The sequence below is a fragment of the Stegostoma tigrinum genome, chromosome 11 (assembly GCF_030684315.1).
Source record: "Stegostoma tigrinum isolate sSteTig4 chromosome 11, sSteTig4.hap1, whole genome shotgun sequence".
Classification (NCBI taxonomy): Eukaryota; Metazoa; Chordata; class Chondrichthyes; order Orectolobiformes; family Stegostomatidae; genus Stegostoma; species Stegostoma tigrinum.
In genome coordinates this window covers 53,218,034-53,236,725 of record NC_081364.1, presented here as the reverse complement: position 1 = coordinate 53,236,725, position 18,692 = coordinate 53,218,034, and the positions used below count along the sequence as shown (strand labels likewise).

The following is an 18,692-nucleotide window of genomic DNA, read 5'->3' as shown; positions in this document are numbered from 1 at the left end:
CACATACCCATCTAGATGCCGCTTAGATGTTGTAATTTTACCTGCCTCCACTACTTCCTGTTGCAATTCATTCCATACAAACATCATTTGTTGCATGAAAAAAGGTGCCATTAGGTCCCTTTTAAATCTTCCCCCTCACCTTAAACCTACATCCTCTAGTTTTGGACTCCTCCACCCTAGAGTAAAGACCTTAACTATTCACTCCATCCATGTCCGTCATGATTTTATAAACCTCTACAAAGGTAACCCCTCGGCCTCCAACATTCCAGGAAAAACAGCCCCAATCTATTCAGCCCCTCCTTAATAGCTCAAACCCTCCAACTCTGGCAACATCCTTGTTAATCTTTTCTGAATCCTTTCAAGTTTCATAACATCTTTCCTATAGCAAGGCCAGAATTGCATGCAGTATTCCAAAAGTGGCCTAACAAATGTCCTTTACTGCCGCAACATGACCGCCTAACTCCTATAGTCAATGCACTGACCAATGAAGGCAATACATATCAAACTACCCCGTACCCTGTCTACCTGCGACTCCACTTTCAAGGAACTATGAACTTGCATTCCAAGGTCTCTTACTATTAAGTGTACAAGTCCTGCCCTACCAAAATGTGGTGCCTCAATTATCTAGATTAACCTCCATCTGCCACTCATTGGCCCATCAGCCTATCTGATCCAGGTCCTGTTGTACTCTGAGGTAACCTTCTTTGCTATCTACTAACCATCAATTTTGGTGTTATCTGCAAATTTACTAAGCATACCTCCCATATTCACATCCAAAAGACTTATGTAAGAGGACAAAAAGCAGTGGACCTAGCGCCGAAGCCTGTGGCACACTACTGGTCAGACCTCCAGTTCCAAAAAGCAACCCTCCACCATCACTCTGTCTCCTACCTTCTAGCCAATTTTGTATCTAAATGGGTAGTTCTCCCTATATTCCATATGATCTAACCTTGTTAATCAGTTTATCATGCAGAACCTTGTCAAACACCTTTCTGCAGTCCATATAGATCACATCTACCATTCTGCCTTCGTCAATCCTCTTTGTCACTTCTTCAAAAAACTCAGTCAAGTTAGTGAGACATGATTTCCGTATTCTTGGACTGGACCAGATATTTCACTTGGGTTCAACAGTGCTCAGCTCCCCGTAGATCGAAATATGATCTGAATATACCTGTCTGATAATTTATTATTGCACACACACAGTTATATCTTCCTACTTTTGCATATTATTGAGGCTCATTTTAAAATGCATGACAAAAAACCAATCATACAAAAAAGGTTAAAAATAAATAAAAGTCAGTATTTAATAATGTAACATAAAATTACCCAAGTTAAACGTAAAGCCTGCTGCTGCACATAAATTCTTATCGTTCCCTTTGTATATTCCTTCAGAGGGATTGATTTCGTCCTCCCATCACCCCATACCCACTAACAGGCACATAAAACAGAGAACCAGAGATTCAGTGCTCTTTCAATGTGGTATTCCTCATTTAATTCATGCAAGATTTTTGAACTTGCTGAACAGTAATTAAGTTAAGACCTATTTTTGTTGATGTGGCTAAAAGTAGAACAAATGTTAATTTGGTATTTATTCTGATTGCATGATACAGAACTTGAGTTCCTGATTTGCCAACACCACCTGATCCTCCAGTCCACCAACTAATTGGAATGCTCCTTTTTTTAAAATTCACTCATGGGATGTGGGGGGTCAGTGGCTTATCCACCCCTAGTTGCCCTTGAGAAGGTAGTGGTGAGCTGCCTTCTTGAATCTCTGCAGTCCATGTGCTGTTGGTAAATCCACAATGTCCTTATGGAGGAAATTCCTGGATTTTGATCCAGGAACATTGAAGGAATAGTGATATATTTCCAAAACAGGATGGCGAGTAGCTTGGAGGGGTACTTGCAGGTGGTAGTGGTGTTGTTTCCATGTGTCTGCTGCCATTGGCAATCTGCACAGAAGTGCTTGTGGCTTTGAAAGGTTCTATCTAAGGATCTTCAGTGAATTTCTGTAGTGTGTCTTGTAGATAATACATGCTGTTGTATCTGAACTTTGGTGAAGGGAGTAAGTACTTCGTGGATGTGATGCCTATCCTCTAACCTGTTCCTGTAGCCAGTCTATTTATATGGTGAGTTGAGCTGAGTTTCTGGTCAATGGTCAGCCCCAGGATGTGGTGGACGCCATGATGATAACACCATTTGACTGTCAAGGGATGACGGTCAGGTCAACTCTTACTACAAATGGTTACTGCCTGGCATTTGCATTACTTGCCATTTGTCAACCCAACCATGAATATTGTCCAGATCTTCTAGCATTTGTTCGTCTACTGCTTCAGTACCTGAGGAGTCACGAATGGTGCTGAACACTGTGCAATTGTTGGCGAACATTTTCAGTTCTGACCATCTGATGGAGGGAAGGTCATTGATGAAGCAGCTGAAGATCAGTGGACCGAGCACACTACTGAGTTACTCCTGCGGAGATGTCCTGGAACTGAGATGACTGACCTCCAACCATAACCATTTTCCCATGTGCCAGGATAACAAGACAGTGGACAGTTTGCCCCCAATTCCCATTAATTCTAGTTTTGCCAAGGCTTCTTGATGCCATACTCAGTCAAATGCAGCCTTGATGTAAAGGCTGTCACTCTCACCTCACCTCTAGAATTCAACACTTTTGTCCATGTGTGAGCCAAGGCTACAATGAGGTCAGGAACTGAGTGCCCTGGCAGAACCTAAACTAGGAACCACTGATCAGGTGCTGCTTGTTTGTACAGCTGATGACACCTTCCATCACTTTCCTGATGATCAAGAATCAACTGATGGGGCAGTAATTGGCTGGGTTGGATTGTACTGCTTTTTGTCTACGGAAATACCGGAGCAATATCGCTTGATAGATGCCAGTGTTGTAACTGTACCAGAGCAGCTTGGCAACAGATGCAACAGGTTGTGCAGCAGATTTATTACTGTTGCTAGAATGTCATCAGGACCCCCAGCCTTTGCATTATCCAGTGCCTCCAAACATTTGTTGACATAACATGGAGTGAATCAAATTGGCTGTTAACTAGCTTCTGTGATGCTGGGGACTACAGGTGGAAGCCAAGGGGAATCATCTATGCAGTACTTCTGGCTGAAGATTGTTCAGCCTTATTGTTTGCATGGATGTGCTGGTCTTGTCCGTAATGGAGTACTGGGAAATTTGTGGAGTCACCTTCTCCAACGAGTGGTTAAATTGTTTACCAGCATTCATGGCAGAACTGCAGAGCTCATATCTGAATCATTGGTTGTGGGATCACTTAGCTCAATTACTTGCTGCTTATACTGTTCGGCAAACATACTGTTTTGTAGCTTTACGAGGTTGACACCTCATTTCTAGGTATGCCTGGTGCTGCTCCTGGCATACCCTCCCACACTCTCTATTGAATCTGGGTTGATTCTTTGTCTTGATGTTAATGATTAAGTGGGGTTTCTGCTGGGCCATGAGATTGCAGATTTTGTTGGAGTAAAATTCTGCTGTTGATGGCCCACAGTGCTTCATGGATGTCCAGACTGGGGTTGCTAGGTCTATTCAAAGTCTGTTCCATTTAGCATATTGATAGTGCCACACAACATGAAGAAGATTGCCCTCAATGTGAAGGCAGGACTCGATCTCCACACGGACTGTGCTGTGGCCACCATTATACCGATATGGTCATGGACAGATGCATGTGCAGCAAGTGGAGTTTTAAAAATTAGTTTTTGCCCTCTTGCTGGTTTCCTCACCACCTGCTACAGACCCAGTCTGCCCTTTAGGACTTGTCCAATTTGATCAGTAGTGCTGCTGCCAAGGCAGACTTCATGGTGAACATTTAAATCCCCAAGTACATTTTGCATCCTGGTTACCTTCAGCGCTTCTAATTTCTTTATTCATTCATTCAGGGGATGAGGGCATTGCTGGCTACGCAGCATTTACTGTCCATTCCTAATTGCCCAGAGGGCAGTTCAGAGTCAGCCGCATTACTGTGGGTCTGGAGTCACATGTAAGCCAGACCAGGTAAGGATGGCAGTTTCCTTCCCTGAAGGACATTAGTGAATCAGATGGGTTTTTGCAACAATCATCGATGGATTCACAGTCACCATTAAACTCTAAATTCCAGATACTTATTTAATTCAAATTCCCCAGTCTGCCCTGGCAGGATTCAAACCCAGGTGCCCAGAATGTTATCGGGGTGCCTGGATTAACGGTCCAGCAATAATACTACTAGGCCATCACCTCCCCTCCATGTTCAACATAGAGGAATACTGATTCATCAGCCAAGAGAGACAGTATGTGGTAATCACCAGGATGTTTCCACGCCCATGCTTAACCTGACACCAGAAGACCTGATGAGTTCAAAGTCAACATTGGAGGATGCCCAGGCAACTTCCTCTGATTTTACACCATTGTGCTGCAACCTCTGCGAGGTCTGTCTGGCAAGTGGGACAGAACAGATCCAAGGGTGGTGATGGTGTTGTCTGGGACATTGTAAGGTATGATTATGACTATGACTATATCAGGCTGTTGCTTGACTTGTCTGTGAGATAGCTCTCCTAATTTTGGCACTAACCCCCAGATGCTAGCAAGGAGAACTCTGCAGGGTCGACAGAGCTGTTTCTGCCATTGTCATTTTCACAGTCTCGGTCCAATCCAGGTGGTCCACCCAGAGCTTTGAGACTTGATAGCAATTGATTCAACTGACTAGCTTGTTAGGCCATTTCAGCATGCAGTTAGGGTTAGCCACATTGCTGTGGCTCTGGAATCACACGTAGGCCAGAGCAGGTGAGGATGTCAGATCTCCTTCCCCAAAGAACATTAGTGAGCCAAATGGCTTTTCCTGATAATTAACAATGTTTTCATGGTCATTGTCGTGATTGTAGCAAGGTCAGCTAGGTGGATCTTGTAGAATGAGCGAGTCCCCTAACTGGACCAGACGAACAGCCCCAATCAGGGAGCCCTGGCTGACAGGTAAGAACAGGAGTGTCTGATATCCTGTTCACTCATAGCTGACTCTGAGGGAGCTGGATCAGTGTCCAGGATTCTCCATGTGCAAATAATGGGTAACTGGATGACAAGATAACTGGTCTCTGTGGAGTAATTTCATTCGTGAGTGGATTCCTAATTCCAGATTTTTTGTTTTAAAATTGATCTTAAATTTCGCCATCTGCTTTCAAACCCAGGTCCCCAGAACATCAGGTCAGTTTCTAGATTAGTAGTCTCGCAGTAATATCACTGGTCCATCATCTACCTCTTTACCTTTTTACCCTTTACTAAAGATAATAAGCTCTACATCAGTTGTCAATAACTATTTGGCTCTTAGCTAAATTTCTGGCCGGAAAAAAAAATGACATATCTTAATCCAGCCAAAGACTGAGAAAGAAGAAAAAAAAAAATCAGTTGGTAATTACCTGTAAAGTCCAATCCAATCGCCCTTTAAACGAGAAGTGAGTTGTGGTCCTGCTTTTTCCAAAGTTTTCATGAATTCTTCTTCACTGAAAGGCTTTAATTGAGGTGGACTCTAAAAACCAAAAATAAAATAATTCATTGAAAATTATACTTGAAATGGGTATCTAAGTTTCAGTAAATAATATCAAACTGAATTGTGGATTTCTGTAGAGCTGAGTACTTTCTTACCTTCCATGGTGAAATACTCTTTTGTAAAGGCATTAAACTGGCTACGTATCGTTCCTGAAATTAAATTTAAAACAGTCCATGTTGACATAGTAATTTAGAAAAAAAATGGCTTAATTACTCCCTTGCTATTTCACCACCCTGAAAGATAGCCCAAGCACCCATGAACTGCCCTTGCTGAAACAGAAATAAGTTAGCTTGAGAGCATGCTCAAATAATTAATTAACAGCCAACCTTCACATTTAAGTCACAGATGTATCATACAGCATTTTGCACAGAACGTGAGAAGACTGAAATCCAGTGAGTTTGCTCTCACCCTACAAAAATCTTTATCTTCAAATGTGATTCATGTTTAAGTTGAGTCACTGAACCATATGAAGATGGAAGGTACCAGTTTTAATCCTTGCTCTAATTTTAGGGTCTGAACCAGAGGAGATGGAAGGCATGCTAATTACCTTTAATAGCTCAGCCTTTGGGAACGAGAAATGAGAATATATTTATTAGTTCATTCTCTTGTTGTCAATGGTTATTCAGTTTGACTGCAATACTTCTCAGTCAAATAGGTGAAGGAAGCTCACTGCCAACATATACGCAAATGGCTGTCTGGACAAGAAACTGAAGTGCTACAGGTAGCTATAGAATTATGTCAACTTCTTAAAAAGCCATCATTTTCAAATGAAATTTAGAACTTACCAATGGAATGATGAAGCTTTGTGTCAGTTCTAAAAAGTAACGTCTAAGAATTGCACTTTGTGCTTCAGAAGGACGCTTTTGCTGTATACCCTGTGGGGACAGGAACAAAATAAACTGAGGATTTGTAAACTGAACAATACAAAGGATTTTAATGACATTGTAATTTAGAAAACAAATTTTCAAATGTCATTGGTAAAGTTAAACATTTTATACATTGAATTTTTTTAATCATGACAAATAGCAGCTTTAAGTTGGATGTATTGTCCGAAACAAAACACTGACTATGCCAACATTTAAGTGAGACCAAATGACAATTGTTTTAGTGATATTAACAAAATTGTATTTCAGCATGGCTTTTTGGAAAGGAACTCAAGCCTGACTAATTTATTAGAATTTTTCTTTTGAGGACATCTCAACCAGGTGTGGATAGAAGGGAAACAGTAGATGTTTTCTATTTGGATTTCCAGAATGCATTCAACAAGGTACCTCATAAAAAGGTCAACAGCCCATGGTGTTTGATGTAGTATGTTGGCATTGAGAGAGAATTGGTTAATGGGCAGGAAACAGTGACTCTGGGGGTCAGGAGTTCTTTTTCAGACTGACAATCTGTAACCAGTGGGGTTCGACCGGGTGCTGGGAAGACTAATGTTTACAATATATATTAATGGCTTGGAGGAAGGAAGTGAATGCATTGTAGTCAAATTTTCATGACACAAAAGTAAGTGGAATGGCAAGTTGCAAGAGGGTTGCAAAGAGTTTGCAGAATGATATCGATTGGTTAAGTAATCAGGCAAAAAATTATCAAATGGAGTATTACATAAGAACATGTGAAGGTTATTCATTTTCAAAGGAAGAAGTGTTATTTACATAAGAAAAAGTGCAAGCAGCTGTGACACAAAGGGACTTGGGGACATTCATGCTCAAATCTTGTGAATGAATGAAGGAAACAAATTTAGAACACAGGTAATCAGGAAGGCTAATAAAATAGCCCACTTTAAGGGAATTGGAACACAAGAATATAATGATCATTGATTTATCAAAGAGGGACTTATGAACCATTGGACTTATAAATGTGATCAAATACAGGGTGTAGTTTTAAAACTTAACATACAAACTTTTCCTGTACTTTGAATAGCTGTTTTACGTTGTCCTGCATTGTACTTTGAATTGAAAACAAAAAAAAAACTTGTGAACAAACTCTAGAAGGGAACCTGTTTGCAACTTGGGAACTCCCTGTTAAGCAAGTCTTACTTCAATTGTACAAGGTACTGGAGAGACTATACCTGGAGTACTGACAGCAGTTTTAACATAGAACATAGAACATTACAGCACAGTACAGGCCCGTCGGCCCTTGATGTTGTGCCGACCCGTCATACCGATCTCAAGCCCATCTAACCTACACTATTCCATGTACGTCCATATGCTTGTCCAATGACGACTTAAATGTACCTAAAGGTGGCGAACCTACTACCGTTGCAGGCAAAGCGTTCCATTCCCTTACTACTCTCCGAGAAAAGAAACTACCTCTGACACCTGTCCTATATCTTTCACCCCTCAATTTAAAGCTATGCCCCCTCGTGCTCGCCGTCACCATCCTAGGAAAACGGCTCTCCCTATCCACCCTATCTAACCCTCTGATTATTTTGTATGTTGCAATTAAGTCACCTCTCAACCTTCTTCTCTAAGGAAAACAGCCTCAAGTCCCTCAGCCTTTCCTTGTAAGGCCTTCCCTCCATACCAGGCAACATCCTAGTAAATCTCCTCTGCACCCTTTCCAAAGCTTCCACATCCTTCTTATAATGTGGTGACCAGAACTGTACACAATACTCCAAGTGCGGCCACACCAGAGTTTTGTACAGCTTCACCATAACCTCTTGGTTCCGGAACTCAATCCGTCTATTAATAAAAGCTAAAACACTGTATGCCTTCTTAACAGCCCTGTCAACCTGGGTGGCAACTTTCAAGGATCTGTGCACATGGACACCAAGATCTCTCTGCTCATCTACACTGCTAAGAGTCTTACCATTAGCCCTTATTTAAGGCAAGGTAATATTTCATTGGAGACAGTTCAGTGAAAGTTCACTAGGATGATTCCCGTATGAAGGTATTTTCTTGTGATCAAAGACTAAACAGATTGGGCCTCTACTTATTGGAATTCAAAAGAATGAGAGATAGTCTTATAGGAACAGGAGTATGTCATTCAGCCCCTAGAGCTTGCTCCCCACTATCCCACTAAGATTGTGGTTGTTCTGTGGTGTAACTCCATATGTTTGCAGTGGGCCCGTATCCCTTGATACCCTTGCTTAATAAATATCTGTCTACCTCAAAGTTCAATTTAACAACTGAACTAACGTTGACCATCTTATGAGCAAGAGATTTCCAAACCTCCATTATCCTTTGTGTGTACTCTTTGTATGTCTCAATGAAACATATAGGATTCTCAAGGGGCTTCTTAGAATAAATGCTGAGAGGATGTATCCCCTCATAGGAGAGTCTCGAACCCAAGGGCAATATTTCATGACAGAACAAATTCTTCATCTGCCTTAAATGGGAGACCCCTTATTCCGAGTTTAATGCCCCCTCGTCCTAAACTTGCCCACAGGGAAAAACAACTTATTGCACCTACCCTTGTCAGTCAATCTCCCCAAAACTTCTGCATGTTTCAATAAGATTACCTCTCACTTTTCTAAATTCCAGTGAGTTCAGGCCCAACCTACTTAACTTCTCCTCGTATCTTGCTCGAAAATAAAGATCGAAAATCAGAGACCGAAGTCATACCCACAGATCAACAAATCTCTACTAGTGGAGATAGCAAGAGCTGTAGAAGGTGGAGTCAGAGTCAATACAGTGTGGAGCTGGAGGAACGCAGCAGGTCAGGCAGCAAAGGAGCAGAAAAGTCGACGTTTTGGGTTTATATCCTTCGTTAGGGCCCTGGTGAAGGATGTAAACCCAAAATGTCGACTTTCCTGCTCCTCCCATGCGCCCTGACCTGCTGCGTTCTTCCAACTCCGTACTGTAAATCTCTACTATTAACCTACAGTTGACCCTTTTGCTGTAGTTTATCTCCGCAACAACTTGGCCACAATCAGTTTCTGAAAGCGTACAATTTGGATGTGAACATAGGGAGGTCTGATTAGTAAGTTTGCAGATGACACCAAAATTAGAGGTCTCGTCGACAGCAAAGAAGGTTACCTCAGAATACAATGGGATCTCGATCAGATGGCCAATGGATTGAGGAGTGGCAGCTAGAATTTAACTTAGATAAATGGATATTTTGGAAAGGCAAATCAGGGAAGGACTTATACGCTTAATGGTAAGGTTCTGGGGAGTGTTGTTGAACAGAGGCTTTAGAATGCAGATTCACCTTTCTTTGAAAGGAGAGTTGCTGGTAGAAGGGATAGTGAAGGCAGCATTTGATATGCTTTCCTTTATTGGTCAGTGCATTGATTATAGGAATTGGGAGGTCATGTGCGACTGTACAGAACATTGGTTAGGCCACTTTTGGAATACTGCGTGCAATTCTGGTCTCCCTGCAAGAGGAAGGAGGTTGTGAAAATTGGAAGGGTTCAGAAAAGATTTACAAGAATGTGGCCAGAGTTGGAAGTTTTGAGCTATAAAGGAGAGGCTGAACAGGTTGGGGTAGTTTTTCCTGGAATGTTGGAAGCAGAGGGGTGACCTTGTAGAGGTTTATAAAATCATGAGGGACATGGTTAAGGTAAATAGACTAGTCTTTTCCCCAGGTTGGAGGAGTCCAAAACTGGAGGACATAAGTTTAACATGAGAAGGGAAAGATTTTTAATGTCTTCATGCAGAGGGTAGTGCATATATGGAACGAACTGCTAGAGGAAGTGGAGAAGGCTGGTACAATGACAACATTTAAAAGGCATCTGGATGGATCCTTGAAAAGGAAGGATTTAGAGGGATTTGGGCCAAATGCTAGCAAATGGCATTAGATTTATTTAGGATATCTGGTCAATGCAGACGAGTTGGACCAAAAGGTCTGTTCTGTGCTGTACCTTTCTGTGACTCTAAAGGTGCTTTATTAGAAAACATATCATCGTGAAAGAAATCTAACTCTTAAAAGGGACCATCACCCCATCATGAAATATAGGTTTCTCTCCAAAAGTACATAGCTGCACAGTAATCTGTGCTGCATCTGGGCTTTGCACTGGTTCTCTCCCCACCTTTGGAAAGGCAAATCAGGGAAGGACTTATACACTTAACGGTAAGGTTCTGGGAGTGTTGTTGAACAGAGACTTCAGAATGCAGATTCACCTTGCTTTGAAAGAAGCGATGCTGGTAGAAGGCATACAGCAACACTGTAATTTTACATTCAAGTGGTTAGTCTAGATAAATGCATCAGGAGTACCCCAGAGTACTGCTGTGCTGCCTTCATTGTACTTACAAATTGGCACCGAGTTGTTGTTTCACAGTCTCTTGTGAATGACTAAAGTCACACTTCAGAATGCTTTTATTTTTCCATTTGTATGTATATATGTAGACTTGGTTGACCATAAGTTTTAACAAAGATCAAAACCAGGCATTTTCTGTGTCAAGTTTTCCATGAGATGCGTGTGACTTCTTGTGAATTTAATTCAACTTTCCAAATTTCATCAAGATTTAAGTCATATTGTTGAAGGCTTAGCAATTATATCCAATGTTCTGATAAAAATTTAAGTTAAATAAAGAAAAGTAATACGATTGATTTCTCAAGGCCTACCTTCTGCACTTGTTTTATTATCTCTTCATCTCGGCTCAGGAACGTTTTATAGGAAGTGTACACACCTACAGAAACATAATTGTTGTAGTCAATATTGAAATCAGAGACACCAGTTCAAATTACTATACTGTAGAAGTGCTAACATTGTCCCCACAAGGCTTTTGGGGAAAGGAAAAACCTGGTATTTTTGTGATAAAAGACTCATCCAAAATTCTTGTCAGGTTTTCATATTTGGAGCTTCTTTTCCAAAAGGTCATGCAATTAGTTCTACATCAAATAGCTCTGATGTTAAATGAAAATAACAAAATCTAAAACTCATTCACCCAAAATCTGGGACACATTCTGGGTCAGAGACCAGTAAGTTTTAGATCAAAAATGTGAAATAGTACATTGTGCTGTGGATCCTGCTTGTAATTCCTGAAAAAAAAAAATTCATGTGAAACACTCTTACAAATAAGAAACTTAAATTCAGAAAGATTTTTTTAAATGACCAGTTTTTTAAAGTGCTTTACAACCAGTGAATCATATAGAAGGGTGGTTATTATTGTAACATAGAAAATGTCAGCTAATTTGCAAATGCTATATTCCCACAGACAGCAACACAATAATGACTAGGCAATCACTTCGAAATGGTGCCATTTGATCTGCAGCATCTATCCAGACTGCCAGATACAGCCTTGATGTTTTTTCATACAATCCCTACAGCATAGAAGTAGGGTATTCAGCCCATCGAGTAACACTAACCCGCTGCAGAGCATCCCCAGATCCAAGCCCCTACCCTCTCCCTATAACCCTGCATTTTCCCCATGGCTAATCCACCTAGTTCGCACATCCCTGGACACTATGGTCAATTTAGCATGGCCAATCCAGCTAACTTGCACATCTTTGGATTGTGGGAGGAAACCAGAACACCCAGAGAAAACCCAAGCATGCAGACGTGCAAACTCCACAGACAGTCGCCCAAGGCTAGAATTGAACCCAGGTCCCTGGTACTGTGACGCAGCTACACTAATAACTGAGCCACTGTACCCCACTGTCTTTTCCAACTCCAACATTGCAGTACTCCTTTACTACATTTACATGCCAGACTTAGATTTTTTTTGTATTCAAGCAATGGAGTAGGACTTCAGCAGAAAAGGCAATCAACTAGCTAATCAAGGGTCATGTACACAATGGAAAGGTTGAACTGATGATTTCATGCCAATATCTGCAGTAGATCCACCAAAAATCAGATGTGAATATAATGGAGAGTGCAAATCTTTCATTGTTATTCTGTCCAAATTGTTTGAACATTTGGTGATCCATCGTCCTCACCTCACACTTTGGGCTGTAATTTGCTGGAACCATCAGTAACCCAAGTTTCCGAGTCTCAATTCTGTTCAGTGGTGGAGCAAACCTACTTACTGATTTTGAAGCAAGATGGTCAATTAGCAGGCCACCTTGCAGCTATTCTGTTCAATTAGGAATGGCTGGCCAGCTCCACATGCAGACCAATGGCAAGTATGCAAGGGAGCTCTCATCATTTGATCATAGCTGAGGTCAAGCAGCAAGAAAGCATTAGAGATGCCACTATTATCACAGGAGGAGCCAAGCTCTCATATCTTCTATGGTAACTGGACACATCCATTTCCAAAAATTCCACATTCAGTGCCAAAGCTGTGAGAAAAAGAAAACAACCTTGCCATCCTCTGCCTATATCCTTTAAAAATTCGGCATTTATAATATAGCCTGCATTATAATTTGTGCAACTTCCTTCTTTAATTTGTTGGGATGCACAGCCAGTATGTCCCACTAAAAATCAGATTTATGCTTTCCTGGAAATCAAGGCATGTGGGAAAGTGAGGTTAAATCCAAGATCAGACCAGATTACATTGAATAGTGCAGCAGTCTCAATTCACTTGTTTCCTTTACTCTTCACAGGAATGAAGCTACTTCTTATCTAAAATATCAACTCAACATTATTGAAATAGAATTTAAAATTTGTGAAATGTTTTCAAATACTTAACTTCTACACCAGACTTCAATTTTCCCATTTTCCTCTATACACTAAATATTTAACGTAATATTATTTATTAAAACTATTCCAGCTTTTATTTTACTTCTTACACTACCTCCCCAGGCTTACTTATCCTTATCTGATAGTGACTAACTCACTATTTCTCTGAAACCAAGATGAAATTTAGAAGCTTAAAATAGTACCAGTTTGCAATAAAGATAATTAGCAGGATAGTGATAACTAAACATCAATAAAAATGGAAAACCAAAAGAACTGTGGATGCTGGAAATCAGAGAAAAAAAAAACAAATAGCTGAAATGCTCAGCAGATCTGGCCGTATCTGTGGAGAGATATCAGAGTTAACGTTTCAGGTACAGTGACCCTTCCACATAACTGATGGTAGCTACGAAAAAGTTAGTTTTTATACTCAAGGTAGAGTGGGAGGAAGGGTAAGGATTATTGATAGGCAGAGATAGAGTCCAAAGAGAGAGAACAGCAGTTGGACAAAGAAATGGATAACAATCAGGCTAGGAGAATGAATAGCTATTTAAGGGGACAATTAGTGATTGACAATGGGTTGTCTGTAATAGCAGACCATGTGATAACATGTGGGCTGACTGGAGTAAGGACATGAGAGAAGGCACCTCAGGCCCTAAAAATTGTTGAACTCGACATTGAGCCCAGAAAGCTGTAGGGTACTCAAGTGGAAAATGAGGTGCTGTTCTTCTAGCTTGCACTGAAGTTCATTGGAGCTGAGCAGCAAGCCTGAAACAGGGAGATGTTGGCCAAGCAACAGAATGGTGTGTTGAAGTGGCAGGCAACTGGAAGCTTGGTCTTTTTCTGTAATGAAACATAGGTGTTCTGTGAAGCAGACACCCAATCTACACTTCATTTTCACATGTAGAGGATACCATATTGTGCGTAGCAGATGTAGGAGACTAGATTCAGTGAAATGCAGGAAAAGCACTGCTTCACCTGAAAGGTGTGTTTGGGCCCTCGGATACCAGAGGGAGGAAAGGGGTTTTGGGAGTATAGGAGGAGTGAACTGGAGTGTTCCAGAGGAAATGGTTTCTGCAGAAGACCGACAGGGTAGGAGAGAAAGGAATATTTGTCTGGTGGTGGCAGAAATGGCAGCTCTGGATGTGGATTCTGGCGATGGTAGGCGAGAACAAGGCAGACCCTATCACCGATGTGGGAGGAAAAAGAGGGAGTGAGGGCTGAAGTGCAGGAAATGGGTCGGCTGTGTACACTGTCAACTATGGTGCTGGGAAATCCTCAGTTGAAGAAGAAAGTGGACATTTTGGAGGACCCCTGTTTGAAGCTGGCATCACGAGAACAGATGAGACAGGGTCGGAAGAGCTGGCAGAATGGAATAGAAAAACTTTACAGGAAGCAGGGTGAGGATACAGATACAAGGTAACTGTGGGAGCTGGGTGATTTGTAATGGAAATTGGTGGCCAGCCTGTCCCAAGAAAGGGAAACAGAGATGAGGGAGGGAAGGGAGGAGTCCGATGGATCAGGTGTAGGTGAGACATCATTCCACAGATGGCTGTTCTCATTGCATACTGAGATCCACATTCGGTGACATACATCAACAAGGGGACCTCTGAAATGTCCACCCTCTTCCTCAACCAAGGATTCCCAGCACTGTAGTTGACAGGGCCCTCTGGCACTTTGGCCCTCTCCCTTCCCCCTCGTCCTTCAATAAAAGGAGTTATTTTGTCCCCAGTTCAAGGTGGAGCTATTGTTTCTCCTATTATTTAAACTTAACAAGATGGCAATTTATCCCTTAATAAAAATCAGTTAAATATGTATATATTTTTTAACCAGGTTTTGAGTCCAAAGTCTTCAGATTTTTCAATTTCTTCACCTTGACCTGTTTTGGAATATCACCTATAACAGAAGAAAATAAAGGATCATTCTGTTGTATTAAATAATTCAACGACAGTTGAGTCAAACTGATAAAATTTCCTAAACAAAATGGGCACTTCTCTTAGCAAAAAAAAATTACAAAACTATAAACACTTCCCCACATCCCCTCTCAATGGGTGGGATCTCATTGTTTTTTACTTTTTTTGCCCTGATATCACCAATATTGAATCAAAGTATTATCCTACAGCGCTCTGTAATTTTCTGAAGTGGCTGTTCTTCACACTCAAAATAAGCCAGTGAAAAATGGTGATTTTTCCAAGTACATGGGATACTACAGCTGAGCTCACCACTATTTCCATCCAAAATCCATAAACAACGCTGTATATTGGAAACGTGAATTTCAGGCTCCTAAGTCCATAGCGCCCAAGACAATTTCAGCCTAACTGTAGTGAACCAACAGAATCCTCAGAACATGAACTTAATTTCTCTCTCTCAGCTGATGCTCCTAGATCTATTGATATTTTCTGGCACTTTGGTTTTGTTTGAGATGCAGGTGGGTATTGGTTACTTCTGTAAAAGGTTTTCTTAAACAAAGAAGTCCTTCAAAAACAGTGTTTTAAAACCAAACGTACAGAATAAAGTTCTCTAAAAGTCTGTATTATGGAATGATATAAGTCTGTGTCTGGGAATCTCCCACATTTCTGAAATATCAAACAGATGCCGTAATCATCACTGGCCAACAGGGTGACATTGGTAGATGCACAGTAACTAATTAACTAGGCCCCACCATTTCAGTTTGTGCAGAACGTTACACAGGTTGCCCAATTGTGGAAACAGGAGGAAAATGAGGTGAGGCATTATCTTCAGCAAAATTAAATGGATGATAATGGAGAAGAACTAAAAATCCAGACAGCAAAAAACTATTAAATTGGATTTAGGCCAACATTAATGAAAACATTTCCTAAAAATGTGGACATATGAATTCTTAAAAGATACTGTCAAAGTATAAACTTACCCGCTGGCTTCATGTCCCCTATTCGGATGATGTGAGGCCAGTGTTGTAATGTTTTGGCAAAGAAAGGATTGGTCACTCCAAGAATGACAGATGGTCTACATGAAACAAAACAGAATTTCCTTAATATAACAAAAGTTTGTAGTTATACAAGTCATAAGCATTAAAATTAGGAAAAAAGTGAAATTTACAGTAAGTTGCACTCACGGGGCCTGCGTTCTGGTGGTGTATTCTTTGAATTCACTGTCATGGATTGTAAAGTATGGTCTGAAATCACTGCAGTATTTCAACGGTGAAACACAACTGTGAAAAAAGCCACAAAATGAACTACTGAGAAGCACATTTTTACCTGGTAATTTGGCATGAAATCTTAATTATTGGGCATAGCTGCAGTTATATTTCAAGAAAGGAACTGTTCTGCTAAGGAAAATTCAATAAATTACACAACATCAGCTTAATAACTACAAATAAAACTTGTGGCAATTAAGAATGTAACATTTATACAGCACTTTTCAAAATAAAACAAACTAAATTGAAACCAGTAATTATAGTTTTTAGAAGCATTAAATAAACGTTCCTCTTAACAGAATCCAAATGTAGTCTGAGAAACTAACATTTTTATTGTGTGTTATTTTTGTACACTACTGTTAGTTTTCAATTGCCCTCTCCCAAACATAATTAATTTTGACGAGCAGGCTTGTGTCAATGGAGAAACACCAAATACAATTCTGTATTTTGTAATTAGGGTCTTCTGAAGAGTTGAGCACTGCAATATAAATATATTTGTACCTATACTGCAACCTTCTGCCCATGGATGTTTTTAAAATTAATTTTTATATGGAACAGAAAAGCTAATCAACTATGCCAAAATACAAGCTAAATATTATGGATGCTGGAAATCTGAAATAAAAACAGAATTTAGTTCTAAAGAAGAATCACAAACAAATCAAAAATCTAGTCCTGGACGAGAAATTTCTAGGGTCATATATTTGTTTTTGCAGGGTCAATAGGGCCATGTGTCAGGAAAATGTGGAAACACTGACGCATCTGACTCTGTAGGAGCTGGCCTGGAAACTGAAATTTCTTTGAGACAATTACCCAATGTCTGGAACCATTCAAACAAGTCCATTAGAGGTGGAAATTTTGGAAGTTTGAATCACTTAAGCTACATATTTTTTCAGGAAAAGATAGAGGATTAAAAATGACTATATCTAGGGTAACTATGAAACTGAACCGCCGATACGTCACGGACCTAAAACTCCAACCCATCTGATACCCCTGGACCCTACTTCTCAATACCTCAGTTCTCCTAACTCAACTTTATGAAACACCACACAACCGTCATTGTCAGGAACAGTACAAAACTTGCATTATAGTGAAAGGCATACATAATATGTTAAGTGTACTGTTGTGACTTTTCAATACATTACACAAAAGGGCTGATATATATTTGTAACGTTTTAATCAATTAAATTCTTCCTTTACCAAACCAAGGCCAGAACGGTTTCTGACGACTCAGCAGGTGATGGTGCCATAACAACAAGAGGTTCTCCGAGTAAAACAAGTTCCCAAAGCATCTGAATGTGAAAGAAAATTGGGCAAAAGCACCTGCAAATAGAATTATGAGATTGTGTGAGCTACCCTAGTTGTAAGATTTATGAATTTGATCAGGGAAAAACATCTGATACTATTGTGAGAGCCCTGAGCAGGTTTTAGAGAAACACCGCAGTTGTTACTTGACATTTTTGCTGAACAAGTCAAAGAGTGTTTTACATTTTCCTACTTCTACCACAAGAAAACAAAATTAACAAAAGGGGCCTAAGTTTAAAAAGAGACAAAAAGATAAAGTCACAGCGTTGTCTCAATAAAATACAATTAACTCAAATGTAACCCAGAGATTGGACCATTCTTTATTCATAAGGTTCAGAGCTATACCACAAGCTGCATTTAATCACTATAACATCAGAGAAGCTGCAGGGTTATTTTAAAATAAAAAAGAAGTACAAGCAATTATCAATCCTATTCTTCAGTCTTTACTCAATCACCAATTCACTTTGGTTTATTTTCCAGTTATGGGATATTGATACATTAAAGATTTGGTTGTTTCCTGAATTGCAGTAGCATTTGTACCTCGTACCTAAGATGGCACAAAGGACTGTAATTCTGAACTTTTTAACTTGTTTATTTTTCTAATTTATTCCCAAGATCCTGTACCTGGCAACATAACTGGTGACTTCCTAAACTTTTCACATGTGAGTACATGTGAAAATAAATTTAACCATATTTCTAATAACGATGGTGCTTTAAAATTATTGTATTGGCTATAAAGCATTTTCAGACATCCAGAGATTGTGAAAGGAGGTAAACTGCAAATAGCTCATTTAAAAAAAAACTTTGCACTCTGACAAGTTACAAAACAAGAATAACATTACCAGAAACTTTTCCTCCCCCAGTATCAGAATAAAGCAGTTCGCTTACCCTCTTTTGCAAACAATATAAAAGAAATTTAATGTCTAATTTCTGATAATCTTTCATCATTAAGCAGACTCTGAAGTAGGATCACTTCCATTAATTATATATAAAATATATATGGGTTTTATATCTGCGTAAGGAAACAAGAACTGAAACTGACAAGAATTCAACAAGAGTAATTTGAAACAATTTGTCACATTTTATACCATCAAAAACTTATGTAATGCACTATTAAGGGAACATTAAAAGCACATTGACGACAACAAAATCAGCAGTCCCAACTGCA

The 18,692-nt window shown here is 40.0% G+C and overlaps 1 protein-coding gene across 1 annotated transcript in view; it reads right to left on the bottom strand.

The window, feature by feature from the left end:
• The window catches only part of dennd6aa (DENN/MADD domain containing 6Aa), a 94,411-nt gene that overhangs the window by 10,155 nt on the left and 65,564 nt on the right, over window positions 1-18,692 (bottom strand). Inside the window, exons 10-17 of the mRNA XM_059649955.1 lie at window positions 17,420-17,542; window positions 16,142-16,237; window positions 15,938-16,032; window positions 14,878-14,943; window positions 11,055-11,119; window positions 6,335-6,424; window positions 5,645-5,698; window positions 5,419-5,528 (exon numbers count right to left, since the gene is read on the bottom strand). Coding sequence (XP_059505938.1) covers window positions 5,419-5,528; window positions 5,645-5,698; window positions 6,335-6,424; window positions 11,055-11,119; window positions 14,878-14,943; window positions 15,938-16,032; window positions 16,142-16,237; window positions 17,420-17,542 — 699 coding nt within the window. The remainder of the gene's footprint in view (window positions 1-5,418; window positions 5,529-5,644; window positions 5,699-6,334; window positions 6,425-11,054; window positions 11,120-14,877; window positions 14,944-15,937; window positions 16,033-16,141; window positions 16,238-17,419; window positions 17,543-18,692) is intronic.